Source organism: Ostrea edulis, chromosome 2 (genome assembly GCF_947568905.1).
Source record: "Ostrea edulis chromosome 2, xbOstEdul1.1, whole genome shotgun sequence".
Taxonomy (NCBI): domain Eukaryota; kingdom Metazoa; phylum Mollusca; class Bivalvia; order Ostreida; family Ostreidae; genus Ostrea; species Ostrea edulis.
Window position 1 is genome coordinate 104,717,731 of NC_079165.1, and position 16,093 is coordinate 104,733,823.

At 34.8% G+C, this 16,093-nt stretch overlaps 1 protein-coding gene and 2 long non-coding RNA genes across 3 annotated transcripts; 1 reads left to right on the forward strand and 2 right to left on the reverse strand.

Moving 5' to 3' along the window:
* Positions 1-207: 207 nt before the first annotated feature.
* LOC130052038 (uncharacterized) lies at positions 208-2,778 on the reverse strand. Its single transcript, XR_008800380.1, has 2 exons — positions 2,155-2,778; positions 208-514 (listed from the first exon to the last, which is right to left on the reverse strand). It is a non-coding gene; the product is annotated as an uncharacterized LOC130052038 (long non-coding RNA).
* A 697-nt stretch (positions 2,779-3,475) lies between these two features.
* LOC125680834 (splicing factor U2AF 26 kDa subunit-like) lies at positions 3,476-13,767 on the forward strand. Its single transcript, XM_048920609.2, has 8 exons — positions 3,476-3,565; positions 8,128-8,215; positions 8,310-8,376; positions 11,310-11,383; positions 11,719-11,790; positions 11,948-12,081; positions 13,293-13,394; positions 13,491-13,767. Exons 1-8 carry the CDS (start codon positions 3,522-3,524, stop codon positions 13,639-13,641), a joined length of 732 nt encoding a protein of 243 aa, XP_048776566.1. The 5' UTR covers positions 3,476-3,521; the 3' UTR covers positions 13,642-13,767.
* On the reverse strand, positions 8,459-11,310 carry LOC125667307 (uncharacterized). Its single transcript, XR_007367125.2, has 2 exons — positions 10,210-11,310; positions 8,459-9,235 (listed from the first exon to the last, which is right to left on the reverse strand). It is a non-coding gene; the product is annotated as an uncharacterized LOC125667307 (long non-coding RNA).
* Positions 13,768-16,093: the final 2,326 nt, after the last annotated feature.

Genomic DNA, 16,093 nt, shown 5'->3' on the forward strand with positions numbered 1-16,093 from the left:
TGATCAAAAATAAAGCCTCCATCTGAAAATGCAATTTCTGTAATATTAGCTTTAATTCTGTGATGGTGGAATGTTATGCATTCCCTTGATGACCTGCAAAGAATATATACTACACACACACAGATATAGATATATATATATATATTATTTTCTTCAAATATTTACTTACCAATGTAATATTTTCTGCACAAGTTTAATTTGTCTTCATTTTTCACTTTTGCCAAATCCATTGTAAATAACTGTAAATATCAAGAATGATTAATTACTTTTTCAAACAATATGGAGTGCATGAATAGTGATTTTGAGAGAGGTTGGTAAAAGTGGTCTATCCATATTTCATGCCAGATCTGAAACTGCAATTGGTCATAGTATAACTGGCTTTAACATTTGACCGACATGTTTGGCCAGATAAGGAGACTGTTCTCACACTATCACTGGTCCTCTTATGTTGTGGCATCAGATCTTGACGTGGATTTTCTGCTTATCATGTTGGAACAAATCACTCATTTTTAGACTAAAAACATGCAGAAGATGTATTTAATGCAAATTTCTTTCTCTATCATGATGAGGAAATTTTCTGTCAAAATTTCTTGTTTCATAAACTGTTTTGGATCTCTGACTTTAATGCAAACCCCAATAATTTTGATAAAACTCCTTTTGAAAAAATTCAGAATTTTATCTTGAAAAACATCTTAGGTGTACATAATAAAGCATCAAACTTGGCAACAAAAATGGAATTAGGTGTTCTCCCTATTCATGCCAAAATATACCAGCTTGCTATTAAATACTATTCTAGATTGGAAAATTTAGCAAAATCTAATGATAATCACAATGTTTTACTAAGGAATGCTTACTTGGAAGATGTACACTTGGCTAGTGAAAATAAAAAATGCTGGCAAACTTGTATAAAATCAATACAAAAGATGTTAAATGTTAACGTTGACACTGAATGTAAAATGTTTATTCCTAAACTTAAAAAATTCTTTGAAAATAAATTCTTTTCTGAACTTCAACATATTAACAACACTCAAAGTGGTAAGCTCTCATTTTATAGTACATTATTCAACCATGATGTTATGAAACTAGAAATCCAACCATATTTATGTCTTCCACTTCCTAAGAATTTAGTTTCTTATCTTACCAAATTAAGAATAAGTGCACATAAGTTGTATGTAGAAACAGGTCGATATTGTAATCCTGTCATTCCTAGAGAAAATAGATTTTGTTTTCATTGTCAAACTATTGTTGAAGATGAAAAACATTTTTTACTTGATTGTCCTGTGTATGAACATATTAGAAAAATGCATTCAAAACTACTAGATATTAATACCTTATTTTGTTTACTAAATCCACATAACCTTGTATCTACAAAACAAACCTGTCTATACATCAGAGACTGTTTTAATGTTAGAAATAAGTTTTCAACAGTTTGATATTTTGTAATGTATCAATATATATGTGTATCTATGTATGGCTAACAACACATTCTTATATAATGTGCTTTAGTGCCAATAAAGAATTGAATTGAATTGTTTCAGTAATGTACATATTTTGTTGTAGTGGTCACCGGTGTGGGCTATATCTGAGTATATGGACCATAGATATCAGCCTGGATAACTCAGTAGTTTCAGCACCTGATTAGTAATGCAGGGGTCCCAAGTTCAATTACTGGTCCAGCCATAAATTTTCTCTTTTCCTGTACATTAACCTACATTTGGTGCCTTGACCACCCCTGGATTTCCAGACAAACCCCACAACACTCCTAACCAGACCAAGTGATTAATATTATATTTCTATATAAAATCCTACTCAAGAAACTTAGTTTTACAACATAGTTTCGAGTTGTTCAAACTACAATCAGTTTGAGTGAATAAACAGTACATTATTAAAGAACCTATATACACCACTTTGTGTGTGCTTTTTGTTTAAGAAATACATTGACGGTTATACATCTATGTATATTTAAGGAAGAAAATAAAGTAAAATATTGTTTAAAATGACTGCAATGGTGGTTAAATATAGACTATTGATTTATAGAGGGCAAAGCCCTCTCACGGCCCAAAGGGCCGTGAGAGCGGAGCTCTCCCTGTAGGTAACACGTATATACATGTTTAAAAGGAAAATATAGAAAACTAATGAAAAATTAAACCATACCTATGGAACTTGAAAAGTTTGGTCCCAATGGCGTCGATTCGAATACTAGCGCGTGAACATGTATTTCTCCATTTTGAATCTCGTGTACCCAAGTTCACGTCGTTCTGAGATGTTATATAAAATCCGTAAAAGCATGCAAATCTTATTTTCTTGATCGTATATAATCACATGATTAACCATGATTAACGCGATAGTAGGTCATGTCTCCAATCTTTGTGTATTTGCTAAATACCGACGCTGAATATGACGTCACAATGCACTGTTTACATCAGTTGCATAGAGTTTCCCACGTTCGATGAATTGGCGGATCAAAAATGTCTAAAGTTTAATAGAATACTTTGATTGAGTTCTGTCCTCACACGTTAGGTGCTAATGTTTCGGAATAATTTTTGTCCTGTTACGGATCTAGATACTAATGCCAATATTTTTGCTTCGCCCTCAAACACGGTCCGCCGTAAGACATATTAATAATTTTTATTCGTTCTATCCTAATCTCAGCGAGATTTGTCACGGCTAGATAACTGGACTGAAGAGGCGTCAGTTAAAATATCTAGACTCGACGAATCTCACTGAGATTAGTTTATCCCTTCCCCGACATCATAAAAATGAATTACCAGAGACATATAACATTTTGTCTCTGGGAACTCTCACTCAGCACAAACCCTTTATTGATATCATATACACTAAAAAATACCAACCTTTGATTTTTTCGTTATACGATCAAAAATTAATTTTTCATATTTTTTATTTCCTTTTCCACTGCCCTGAATGCAAAATACGTCACGAAACTGTGTACTGAGTAAAACGTCATAGCAAACACTAATGACAGGATATGTATCATAATGACTGACAACCTTTCGAAGTAAATTTTAGTCATTTATTATTTGTATTTCAACTTTCTTTACTGGTTAACTCGGTGGGTTAACATGTCAGGTGGCCGATCTATACCTTGTGTTGAGTTTCAAAGGAATTTAGAAACATGGTTTCTAGGCCCAGCCTTCTATTTTTTTTTTTACCAAGAATAATAATTAGTTTTTCACCCTAAAAGGTATATAATTTTATTAAATGTTTCCATTTAAAATACTATTGCACAAGCGTATTTTGGGACATGTCTTTTGTTCACAAAAATTTGGAACCAAACTGGAAAAAATCCTTTACTTTTACTATACGTCTACAAAAAAACAAAAATAGATTTCCTTCATTTCGCACATTTAATATCTCCCCAAACTCAACTAGTCGATAATTATAAATCAAAATTTCACTTCACAATGGAAAAATATAAATCCATGAATATTATTTCCTATCAGTCAGATCTTCTGTTATATAGGTCTTTTAGTGTGTACCCAGCGTCGGGGTAAATCAGAAACATGGCGGAGTACCTCGCGTCGATTTTTGGTACAGAAAAGGACAAGTAATGCTTTTGTTTTAGTAGTATTTATAACTTCCAGCTATTATTTTCTTAAGCTTAAAGTTATCATTGTGATGTTGATATTTGTTCATGTTTTATTTTAAACATTTAAGCATGACATAGAAACGTTTTATGAACGTAGCATCCGACTCACTATAGCACTCAATATCTTGTTTCATTGTTTACAAACCTTTTATTCTAGAGTTTATCTGTGCTATTGTGCACAAAATCATTCTACAGATGTAATGGAATTTGATGTTATTTTTTTTATTCGTATATGAAGTTAGCCTCTTCGGCTCTTGTTTTCGAACAACTATGTATACTGAAATTAAAATCGATATTAATCAGGTTGGGAACACTTTCCCTATAGTGAGATATTCTCGCTAAAAAGCGATTATCCCTCTCTAGCGAGATTAAACATATCCCGTACAACCGAGAAAAACACCCGTGGAGTAAATCTATTCGTGTTTCACATGAAAAGAAGAAAAAGTGCTAAAATGTCTGATACTTCTGCAAATATATTAATCAAAACAAAAACACTCACGATGTGTATTGGATTTCATCATTTCAGACTGTTTCCCTCTTTACGCAGCAACTTTGATATGCAATTTCTTGACTATGTTGTCAATTTTATAGAGACAATTTGTGACGTGTTGAGTGTGTGTCGCACTTATTCAGTGTTGCACGGGATTTGCCATTATTTTAAATAAAGACGCCAAAACACCTATTTATGGTAATGTTTTTTTTCTTGCTAAAGATGGATAATCGCGTTTTAGCGAGAATATCACGCTATAGGGGAAGTGTTCCCAACCTGTTAGTGACAAGGCAATCAAATCCAAAATGTTTTGTGATTTATTGTATAGCGACCTACGATATATGTATATGAAAATGTAACTGATGAAATATTAAGGAATGTGTTCCATTCTATCTAGGCCTATGCCAATGTGAAGCTGTTCATAATAACAGTCCTACTTGGGCACAAACAAAAAATTGTGTGGTTTCCTTCAAATTATCTGCCCTTGGTTACCCTAAAGTGTAGATTATGCTCTAGAAAATTTAAGATGTCAAAACATGCGTACGGTAACTGTCATTGTTTTGAATGAGTGACATTTACACAATACCTCAGTATCATAGTATGAGTACTATCATGCATGTTTTTCATTTCTCATCAAATATCCACCAGACCTTTCCCAAACTCCATTCACAAAAAAAGAAACAGAAAAAAATATTGACCTACCTACCCTTTTTCTGAAAAGTATGTAATAGGAACTACACAATTAATTATTTTGGTGTAAATAAGCATCAACATCCTCCATGAACTTTTCTTCAATAATTTATAGGATGAGTGCTTCCTAAGATAAACATGTACAGGGTTGTAGATAACCACTCGCCAATTCAAGTAATATTTGCTGTGGGCAATTAGATATTAATCACCTGACCCACATGGCGACCAAATTTTCTCCTGGAACATTTTCATTTTATGACGTACTTTCCTTTTTGATAAAACTTTATACCAACAAAGATTATTTGTGTGTGTGCAAAGCAGATGCTATGCACAGGTTACACCAATCATATATGTAAACATAAAAACCCCAGAAGAGATCATTACTTCCATGAATATGAAAACAAATTATCGAGATCATCTTCGCAGTCGGACGTGGCAGGGAATGTTTTGTCACTAAAACAAAAAAAATTCTTCTGTTATTTGTTTTCTACTGGTAATTGATATGCAATGTGGGCCCTTTGATCAAATTGTGGGCCCATAAACTTTTGAAAACCAGGGGCCCACATGGCCTCTAAGGTTTCAAATGATAACCACAACCTTGATGTATGTATATTATAGTGATCTGTTGTGTTTTTATTAGGTCACCTGAGTAAACTCGGGTGACCTATTGCAATTGGTTTTCGTCTGCCGTATGTTAACAATTGAACATTTTTAACTTCTTCTTGATAACTACCAGTCCAATTCTTTTCAAATTCGGTATGAAGCGTCATTGGGACAAGGGGGACATAAATTATAAATTTCAGCACTCCTGGGGCCTTAGGGGCGGGGCAAAAACTGTCCAAAATTGACCAATTTTCAAAAATCTTCTTCTCTAGAACTGCACATGTGTAAGAAAAACTAAATACATAGTGATGTAGGGCAGGAAGGCCTCTACCAAAATTGTAAATTTCATGATCCCCGGGGTAGGGGTTCTGACCCCAGGGCAGGGCCAAACTTGTTATATAGTGTTTATGTGTAAAACACTTGAAAAACATCTTCTTTAGTGCTATTTATGCTAAATTGAAACTAAATGGATAGAGCAGGTAGTCTTTTACCAAAATTGTAAATTTGATGATCCCCAGAGTAAGGGTTCTGACCCCAGGTTAGGGCCAAAATTAGTATATAGTATTTATGTGCAAGTTTGCTGATACTGTATAAAATCTAAATGCATACTTGCAGATGTTTTAATGTTAATACGCCTATTCTTTAAAGCCTTTCATCAGTGTATGCACTTTTGAGGGCAGTGAAGTTTTAAGAACACATCTTGTTTTATACTGTTGCTGAACATTAGAATTTAGCTTAGATATTCAGAACAGGAAATTTTTTCTAGATTTCATAGCCCATGGAAGAAGTGATACTTTTTCACTAGTATTCAGGTGACTGATAAGGCCTGTGGGCCTCTTATTTTGATTTACAGCATAATTTTATTTAGTATTTGACTGATAACAGTCCAGTGGTATAAAATATGCAAGGACCATGTCTCATGTTAATGTTATGAAAAACAACTATAGACACATGATTTGCAATGACTACAGACATTGATATTAAAAGCAAAACCTACTTGACTTTAATCTTATCTGTATGAATGCAAAGAAACCAGTTTGTTGACTAGTATGTAGGACTGCAAGGGTTACTCGAAATAACCAAAGGGGGGGGGGGGGGGGGGGGTCGGGTTTGATTCCAATTTTTTGTATTTCAGTTTGGTCCAGTTTTTCATATAGAATCATTATTAGAAATCTATTTAAAGAAAACGGTGTCAAAATCCTCAAATGTGGCTGTATTTTGATCAATTGTTATATGATGGCATTGTGGAAAACTACCTTTTTACTACTATTTTAACTTGTATATATTACATTTTAAAAATAGCTATATACAGGGCTGTCATGGTTCCCAAAAATTTCGGGTTGGGTCGGTTCTAAATTTTTTACTCCGGGTTCGGTCTATATAACTATTTTGAAAATCTAATATACAGTTAAAATCAAAAACCTTTATTGTATTTTGTTACAATAATTACTCAGGGACGTGGACTGAGGTTTAGACTAGACATCCATGGTACTAGAAACAGCATTGTCACTTCTACTTGTTTCTGTTCCATGCTTTCAATGTTTTGTCATTGACGATGTTGATCCTCTGACGTATTTTCAAAGCTTCTGACATATCTTACATACTGTCATTGTTTATAGTTTTGTCCGCAATGCCATCAGTTAACAATTGATCAAAATACAGCCACCTTCGAGGATTTTGATGACATTTCGTTTAAACGGATTTCTAATAATGATTCTATTTTAAAAACCAGCCCTGAACGAAAAAATGGAACAGTTCCCGAGCCGATTAACAGGACCCGTGGTTTTCGGTTATTTCGGGTACCCGTTGCAGCCCTAGCTATATAGACCCGAATCAAAATACCTGAATTTTAAAATCCTGAACCGACCCCAAAAAATTTTGAATCATGACAACTCTACTAATATGAATATCAAAAGCTTTGGGAATTGACTAAATCAGATCTTTCTTGAAACAATCAGTTTTTCATTTGAATAGAGCTATAATTTACTCATTGAAGTTAAATTTTGTCACAAGTGTAGTTGGAAAGTAGATAATTGATAATATTAAAATCTTAACTAAGTAACAATGTACATGAAATGATTGAATTAGAAATGGGAGGAATTTTTGTTTATTATGATGATGGTAAAGTTCTTAAGTTTTTCACCAAAATTTTTCAGACTAGAGAGCTAAATTAGACTTGACAGATTACTGATTGTCATTGCCAATATTCTTATAGCTGCATTAAGTAAGTCGTGGATACTTGCAAATGAAATTATAAAGAAGATTCTTTGCAATTGTCAGACTCAGTGAGTAGGCCTGTGAAATACTTTTAGATAGTCCAACAGTTTGTTGAGCTTGCACTGACGCGTTTCCAGCATCAGGAAGATATTCTTAATTCAAGGAGGTACTTTACATCATCATAATGGCTGACTTCCTTTTAAAACATAGTTGAAAATATAAATACATGTACCAGCAATATTTGTCTATTCCTTTTCGATTTAAATTCATAGCAGTAAGCGTGTCAACTGCTGAACTGTAGATCAAGGGTTCAAGTCCAGCTGGAGTTTCAATTTTTTTTTAGATTACTTTCTTATGAAATTGTGTTTTCAATTTCAAAATACTGTTGTACATATCCTCCATTTTTCATCCATATCAAATTTTTCATTCCTCATTAAGTTTCTAAAATATTTGAAAAAAGACATGCGTTTGATTTTGAGGTTATTTTTTGTCTTAAAACCTGATAATGATTTTATTTCAGGGTAAACTGCTCCTTTTACTTCAAGATTGGAGCATGTCGACACGGAGAACGATGTTCCCGTCTTCACAACAAGCCCACTTTCAGCCAGGTAAAGATACTATTAGCCTCAGCTGTATAGCAATGCTAACTTAATATTTCTTTTTATCTTGACAAATTTGTAAGATATATCATTCTCTTTGTAGACTGTACTGATTGAGAACTTATACATGAATCCTCAAAATACAGCACTGACAGCTGATGGATCACATAGTAAGTCTGCTAGAAATAGAGACTTCAAATAATGAAGTCAAAGAAATATAAGTCTGGTTTTAAGCTTTCATCCTGGTAGATATTTTCTTCTTTTTTTTTTACCACAAGTTTTGACTACAATGATTTTCTAAATTTAAATGCTGAAAACAAAGGGAATTGTCAGAAAGAATAATCTGTAAACAAACAAATTAAAACAATATAGATGCACTGTTGATATTTTAGCACTAAAACATTACTGCAAATTATGACAACTATCTGGGATTTTCCTTAGGGCTCTTTTGGGAAGGGGACCTGGGCCCTTTAAATTGTGAATTTTTAAAAAAGGAAGGAAATTCTAGTCACTGCTTTTTCATTATGATGAATGATTTTAAATTTGGAATTATGAGCTTTCTTTATATAATACAAGAATGTAATTCATTAGCAGGGATGAAAATTCACTGAAAGTTTCAGTGAGTGAAGTGGGCCCCCAAAATTTTAGGCACCCACATCCAAATTGCAGGACCATGGGCATTTGACATGTCAGAAAACGAGGGTGTAAAGTACCTGTGAGCATGACAGGATGAGTGACTTTTATTCTCAAAATTTCCCATCATTGTAAAATTGGGAAGATATTTGCTTCAGATTGGAGAAAATTGTACTATTTAAGCATTAAATTGGGAATCGGATTGAAGTAATTGGTGCCCCTACACATGGTAGGAAAATTCCTGGCCTGTCACATGCTGGTGTTTGCTGATTTTGACATCAAATGTTGGGATGGTTAAAAAAAAATGATAGAAATCATATTAAAGCATTTTGTATACATAAATAGATATATGTTATAATTTTTTGCCCCGTGTACCTTAACATAGCTTGTCTTGACCTAGCTGCAGAACTGTAGCTCTCTGAAAAAATATTTTGACATAACAGAGAGCTACAGAGCCACCCCTTATAAAAACCTTCGATTTAAGGCGCACAAAAAGCTGCGCACGGTTGAGACCTTATATCGTTGTATTCTTGAGTTACTGTCTCATAAATTTAATATCAAAAAATTCTTAACATATTTTCCTACTATACTTGTGTCTAAACATACCTTCAAATATTCATTAAAGCCCCACACGACCTGAAAACTCCCAGCTTCAAATGATTTCGTTTGTTGACGTAGCCATGTTAGGTAGCCGGGTCAGTTCGTACCCTGTTGTTGTTAGTATATATTCATAAAATTCGTTATATGTTATGTATTCGCTCTTCATTTATTATCAATACGAATAATTTATAGAAATTAAAAAAATAAAGTTTTTCTAAAGGTAAAATAAGCTCTTGATTCATGCAAATGCTACTAAAGTCCTTAACACTCGTGTGGCAGGGATGGGGACCGCACCAGACTAATGAAAGCCGCATTGCCGTGAGTTTAGCTATTTGAATAATTATTATTTAAAGGCACTGGGATGATATATTATTTAAAATATTTAGCTAAAATATTTGTGGGGATATTAGTTCACATTTAGACGTTATTGTGCAAGTATGGAAATTAACCAGGATTCGAATTGACCGGCTACCTAACATGGCTACGTCAACAAACGAAATCATTTGAAGCTGGGAGTTTTCAGGTCGTGTGGGGCTTTAATGAATATTTGAAGGTATGTTTAGACACAAGTATAGTAGGAAAATATGTTAAGAATTTTTTGATATTAAATTTATGAGACAGTAACTCAAGAATACAACGATATAAGGCCTCAACCGTGCGCAGCTTTTTGTGCGCCGTAAATCGAAGGTTTTTATAAGGGGTGGCTCTGTAGCTCTCTGTTATGTCAAAATATTTTTTCAGAGAGCTACAGTTCTGCAGCTAGTCTTGACCTATTCTTGCATGGTTTGATTATATGTGAAAGTTATTCTGTATTTCCTTATTTGTGAAATAATTGATGAATAAACCAACATTTATGTCATATAATATTTCTCTTCTAACAAAATAAAAAGAATATCTTTTTTCTTTCGTTAAAAATGATTTTTTTATTTTTTTTTTACATCATTCCTTTGTATTTTGTTTTCTTGTATAAATAATACACCGTTTCTTTACAGTATGTTTTCGTTCAACAATTAAGTTATTTGTTGGAGTAAATGATAGTTCAAAGCATACATGTACAATTAACACTTGCATTATAAGTATGGAATGGGACGTGTTAAACAGAATCTTGGGTTGTGGTGATTAATACATTTTGGAGTCAGTGTTTGTGCCTTGATTTTCAGTTCCCATGGATGATGTCCAGGGCCAACAAGATTTTGATGATTTTTTCGAGGAGGTTTTTACTGAGTTAGAAGATAAGGTAACGGTTCATTCAGTTCAGGCACCAAGGTGACAGTACCCATGTCTACGCGCCCGCGTCTTATCTCTATACTCGGTAGTCAACCAGACATAGGGTTTTGCCAGCAAATTTTGTGCAATGACATTTATAAAAGAACTCTACATGGAAATCCAAAAAGAAAAAGAAAGACCTTTTTATATTGAAAAATCTATTTTGAAATTCGGGTCCAAAAAAATGTAAACAGAATATGTTAAAACATTGTGCAAAATGTGCTGGTATATGTAGGGCTAAGGACCTATACGTAAAGTGGTAAAAGGTCGGCCATATGTGTTGTCCCTTTTGTTTTGTAGAAATCAGCGGTGCTGCCAGAGAAGACCATTCATGACATTTTTATTTGTGGCAAACACATTTTATTTCTTTGGTTGGGATATTTGATATTTAGATAAATTGTCCTTTTATCATTACCTCCGAACCTTTGCTTGAAAGGTAAGTTGAAACAAATGAAAATGTCATGTTCCACAAATTAAGCTGAGTGCAGAGCATACTGATGTTTTTTCTTGTAGATTTGTAATCATTAATGTAGTGTTCAGATCAGATCTAACTTGACCATTCCTCTGGCAGCTCTAGCTTTGTTTTGTTTTCTATTTATTGTAGTCCAGATGGACGATACAGAATTACAACAATTTTATGATGAATTCTTTGAAGAAGTTTATGTAGAATTGGAAAAGGTAGGAGCAAATGTCCCCCCCAAAAGTTCATGTACAGAATCAATTAAAATATGGGCATAATGTAGGTTGTTTTCTCTAAATAATATTACATGCATGCCATTGTTTAAGACAGGTAAAGTTTTCTTTTGTCATTTTTATACTGATATTCATCTACCTGTAAATGGAATACATATATATATAGAAAAAAATTCAATCCAAGATTACTTGACCAATCAATCTAATATTACTTGATTTAGCTTCTTGCACTGAAAATTTAGGATTGTGAATTTATGAATCATTACAATACTTAAAGACCAATCTAGACAGGAAGTTGTGTAATAGTGGTCACTTTTCAGTATGGAGAAATAGAGGAGATGAACGTCTGTGACAACCTGGGGGATCATCTGGTTGGAAATGTCTATGTTAAGGTAAGGATGATCTCTACCTCAAGCTATGTAAGGTAAACAGCATTGGTTTTTGTATCGCTATATTGATTTGCAAGCCTAAATTTACATCTTTTATAAAAAATATTGTACTTGATCAACGATACTGCATTAATTCAGGAGCATGGTATCATTATTTCAGTTTCGATATGAGGAAGATGCAGAAAAAGCAGTAAATGAGCTAAACAACAGATGGTTCAATGGACGACCAGTTCATGCAGAATTGTCTCCTGTCACAGACTTCAGAGAAGCATGCTGTCGGCAGTATGAGATGGGGTAAGATGATTATCTACATATAAGGTTTGGTCCATCTTGTTTTCTTATGCATTTTTGAGTTGATTCGCTTTGTAAGCTACTCCTTGGCATCGGGCCCATCCACGGATTTACCTCTTCACTACCAAACTCATATGCAACTGAATATAGTTTGACTGGCAGTGTATGTTAATTGATTTGTTGTATGAAATCTTTGCCATGCACATAAGATTCTTAATAATGTCAATGGAATGCACACTTTATAAACAAATGGGAAAATATTTCAGAATCAGGCATTGATAGCAGGTCTGCAACTGAATACAGTTGGGAGAAGATGAGGCTCTGCGAATATGAAAGCAGGCACTGCATGTCTTTCATTGAGTTTAAGATTTGTTAACATGATTTATGAAATTATGTAGAAATATATTCAAATTTTAGACAAACAATAATGGTGAAAGACTTATGAAGTCTGTCGAAATGATAATATTTTTAACCACACTTTAATTAAGTAAGATGGTGGGGGGGTTAGAAGTCGGGTTAGATGATTAAGGACTTTGTATTACTTGATATATAGCATTTAACTTTCAGTAAAAATAAATGATATCGCTATTCTTGAACTAATATTTCAACAGAATTCTTATGAAAATTTATCTGAAATGAATAAACAATGCACTAGTTAACATCATTTACATACGCACATGGTACATTTTTGCGGGAATACTTTATGTAAACAGAACAAAGGAAGAGGCGGTCAAAATATTTGAAGACTTCTAAAGAATAATTTGTATCTATACTTGCTACAAATTGTGTCTGGGCTGTTACTGTTTTGTCTTTTGTTGTTGGCTTTTGATATTTGACATACAAGTACCGATAAGTGATCATCTCGTGTAGATGTGCTGAATACCAAGGATAGTGACCTTTGATCTTGAACTTTTATGTTCACAAAAGTTTTGAAGCTTTTATGGTTTAATTCCTCAAGCCGATGTATTATGTTTCTAGTTTGTGACTTTGAAATTCCATAGATATCTACTTATGTATGTACATTTTGTTTTACCATACTTTGAAGATTCAGAATTGAAGCTCAAGACAGTGCTGTATACACCCACTGCCCCTTGTTGGAAATCGCGGATAAGTCAAATATGATGAGGCCCATGAGGCCTTTGATTTGTATAAGGTAAAACATTTACTATGATTTTTGTGATTCCCTGGACATTCATAAAATATTTTTCTTTTAGGGAATGTACACGAGGTGGATTCTGTAACTTTATGCACTTGAAGCCAATATCCAGAGAACTGAGACGTGAACTATATGGTCGAAGTCGTAGGAAGGTCAGAAGGTAGGAACTTTTGAGGAAAACGTATCTTTGATGAAGTAAATGACTGTTGTTTGTTCAATTCGAGTACAATTAACAATTGTTCGAACTTATAAACAGATCCCGTTCACGGTCACCTCCAACCAGACGTAGCAGGAGTCGCAGCAGAGAACGCAACAGACGGTCAAGGTCTCGGGAACGTAGATCAAGGTCACGCAGTAGAGAGAGGAGAAGATCCAGAGAAAGAGACGGAAGGCATGGAAGATACTGAGCAGAGATTGATTAATTTGTCGCCATCTTTTTTTATGTGTTTTAATGAACTTAAAACTGTGCAGATTTATCATTGTCATTCACTAGTGTTTTGAGCATCATTAAATTGATTTTGGAGTATATGAAACATTCTTCACGCATCTTTTCACCATTTCATAGAGTTGGAAACAACCTTTTATGACAAATTTAGGTCTCAAATTGAAAATTTTGAAATAGGATAAAAAAAAAAAATCCAATTTGAAGCATTACTTGGGGAAAACTGGGTCATTCAATCCCTATTGATGGGGTGTCATCAGTTCAAAGGAAGATTTGGTCAATCAAAATCCCTATTGATGGAGTCTTGCCAGTGGCAATTAATGATGGATCAGATTCATCTACCGAAAACAATTCAATGAATAAACATAATTTGGATCGGCTGCAATTTTTCAAACCAAATGTGCCACTTTTCATCTTTAAAAGGCAATATTTTTCACCATTATGTATTTAGTGTTGACGAGACAAGCATCTTGAAATCTGATGCAAGTATTTCAAAGTCAAAGCAAACTGAAAATGTAGATACATTGTAATAGCATCTGTCTTCAGGGGTATTTAGGAAATGATGGCTGCATAGGAGGAATTTGTTGGAAAAGCAGCATTGATGTAGGTATTTTGTGGGAACTGAACAATCCTGAGGATAGGGTAATTATTTTGCTTTTACTAAAATGAAGTTTGTAACGTGGAATAGAGACATTCACTTAACTTATTATCTCCCCCCCCCCCCCCCTTTGTTGCTGGGGGGGGGGGATATACTGGAATTGGGTTGTCTGTCCATCTGTAGACGCAATGGTTTCCGTGCTCTAAAGCATTATCCTTTCCACCTACAGTCACCATATCATACATATGGACTACCCATGGGACGAAGATGTTCCCTATCGAATTTGGGGTCAAAGGTCAAGTGCACTGGACATCGAAGTAGCAATATGGTTTCTGGGCTCTAAAGTGTTACCCTTTCTAATTACAGTCATCATATCATACATATGGACTACCCATGGGACAAAGATGTTCCCTATCAATTTTGAGGTCAAAAGGTCAAGTGCACTCCTAGAGAAGACTACCCAAGGTTTTGTCGTGCCCTTTATTTTTTACACTAAGGAAAGGTAATTTATACCTATTAACAACACCCTTTTGGGGTAAGGGGGGTTTTTAGTGAGCATTGCTGACAGTACCTCTTGTTTTCCAATAAATCCCATGATGCAACAATGATTTCTGGTGACAATGGATTTATTCGAGAAAAATGTTCTATCGGACAGTGGGTAGAAAACTTGACTTCTCGAGTTCTACAGGCGATGCTTCATATTGCAACACGTGTGATAGGCTTGGGAACTGATCTAACCGCGAAATCTAATTGTGTCTACAGACATACACACGGACGGCATTCCTTTAATAAAAACCATCGCAATTTTGCTTCAGTAGTATACTGTACACAAACTTTAGTTCTCGCTCAAAATTGTCATCGCAAACAATGCTGAAGGTTCAGGTGTTCATGAAAAGTATACCAACGTAAAGCAATACAGTTCATATTCTCATGTATTTTCAAACATGAAAGTTCTTTCTTATATTCATATTGTACACGTTTACTTTCATATGTGTCGAAATCTGGCCTTTGAAATATACGTACTACGAGGGCGAGTCAATAAGTAACCTTCCTATCTTATTTCCGGTTGAGATCCACCTCGTCTTTTTCGATGTAATTGCCCTCTAGTGTGATGCACTTAGACCAACGGTGTTCAAGTGCCATCAGCCAGAACTGTAAAAGTCAGGGTCCTTTCCACAGTCTCGTTCAACCAGATACTCGGATGTCTCCGTGAATCCCCGACGAGCATCTCTCTCGTCGGATATTTACGGAGAAAGCAGAGCGTCTGGTTGCACGAGACTAGGTTCTTTCCATTGACCCACTCAACTGCCGTCACGACTTATTCGTCAATCCGGAAATGACGTCCACGGATATCCTTTTTAAGTTTGGGAATAGGAAGAAGTCGCTAGGAGCTAGGTCAGGCGAATAGGCAGGATGTGGTATTAATTCATACCCGTTTCGCTCTACAGCATCCATTGCAAGTGTGGACTCTCGCGTTGTCCTGTTGCAGCTAAACACCTATAGAGAGTTTAACTCGGCGTTTTTCACGGATGGTGGTTCTCAGCTGGTCTAGCAAGTTTGCATAGTAGACTCCAGTTATTGTACTTCTCTTGGGTAAAAAGTCCAACATAATAACGCCTTTTGCGTCCCAGAAGACTGACCATCACCTTGCCAACAGATGGCAGCGTCTTGAATTTCTTTAGCCTTGGAAACCCAGGCCCTACCCACTGACGACCCTGAACTTTATTCTCTGTCTCAGAATAATGAACCCAAGTCTCATCTACAGTCACCAGACGCAAAATAAAATCATCTTTTGACCTAAAACGCTTCAACAACGCGC

Excerpts from the sequence above, each read along its gene's own strand:
- LOC125680834 (XM_048920609.2), top strand. The coding sequence starts at position 3,522 with ATGGCGGAGTACCTCGCGTCGATTTTTGGTACAGAAAAGGACAA. Across the intron at positions 3,566-8,127 it reads TTTGGTACAGAAAAGGACAA|GGTAAACTGCTCCTTTTACT; the intron begins GTAATGCTTTTG and ends ATTTTATTTCAG. Across the intron at positions 11,384-11,718 it reads TTTATGTAGAATTGGAAAAG|TATGGAGAAATAGAGGAGAT; the intron begins GTAGGAGCAAAT and ends GTCACTTTTCAG.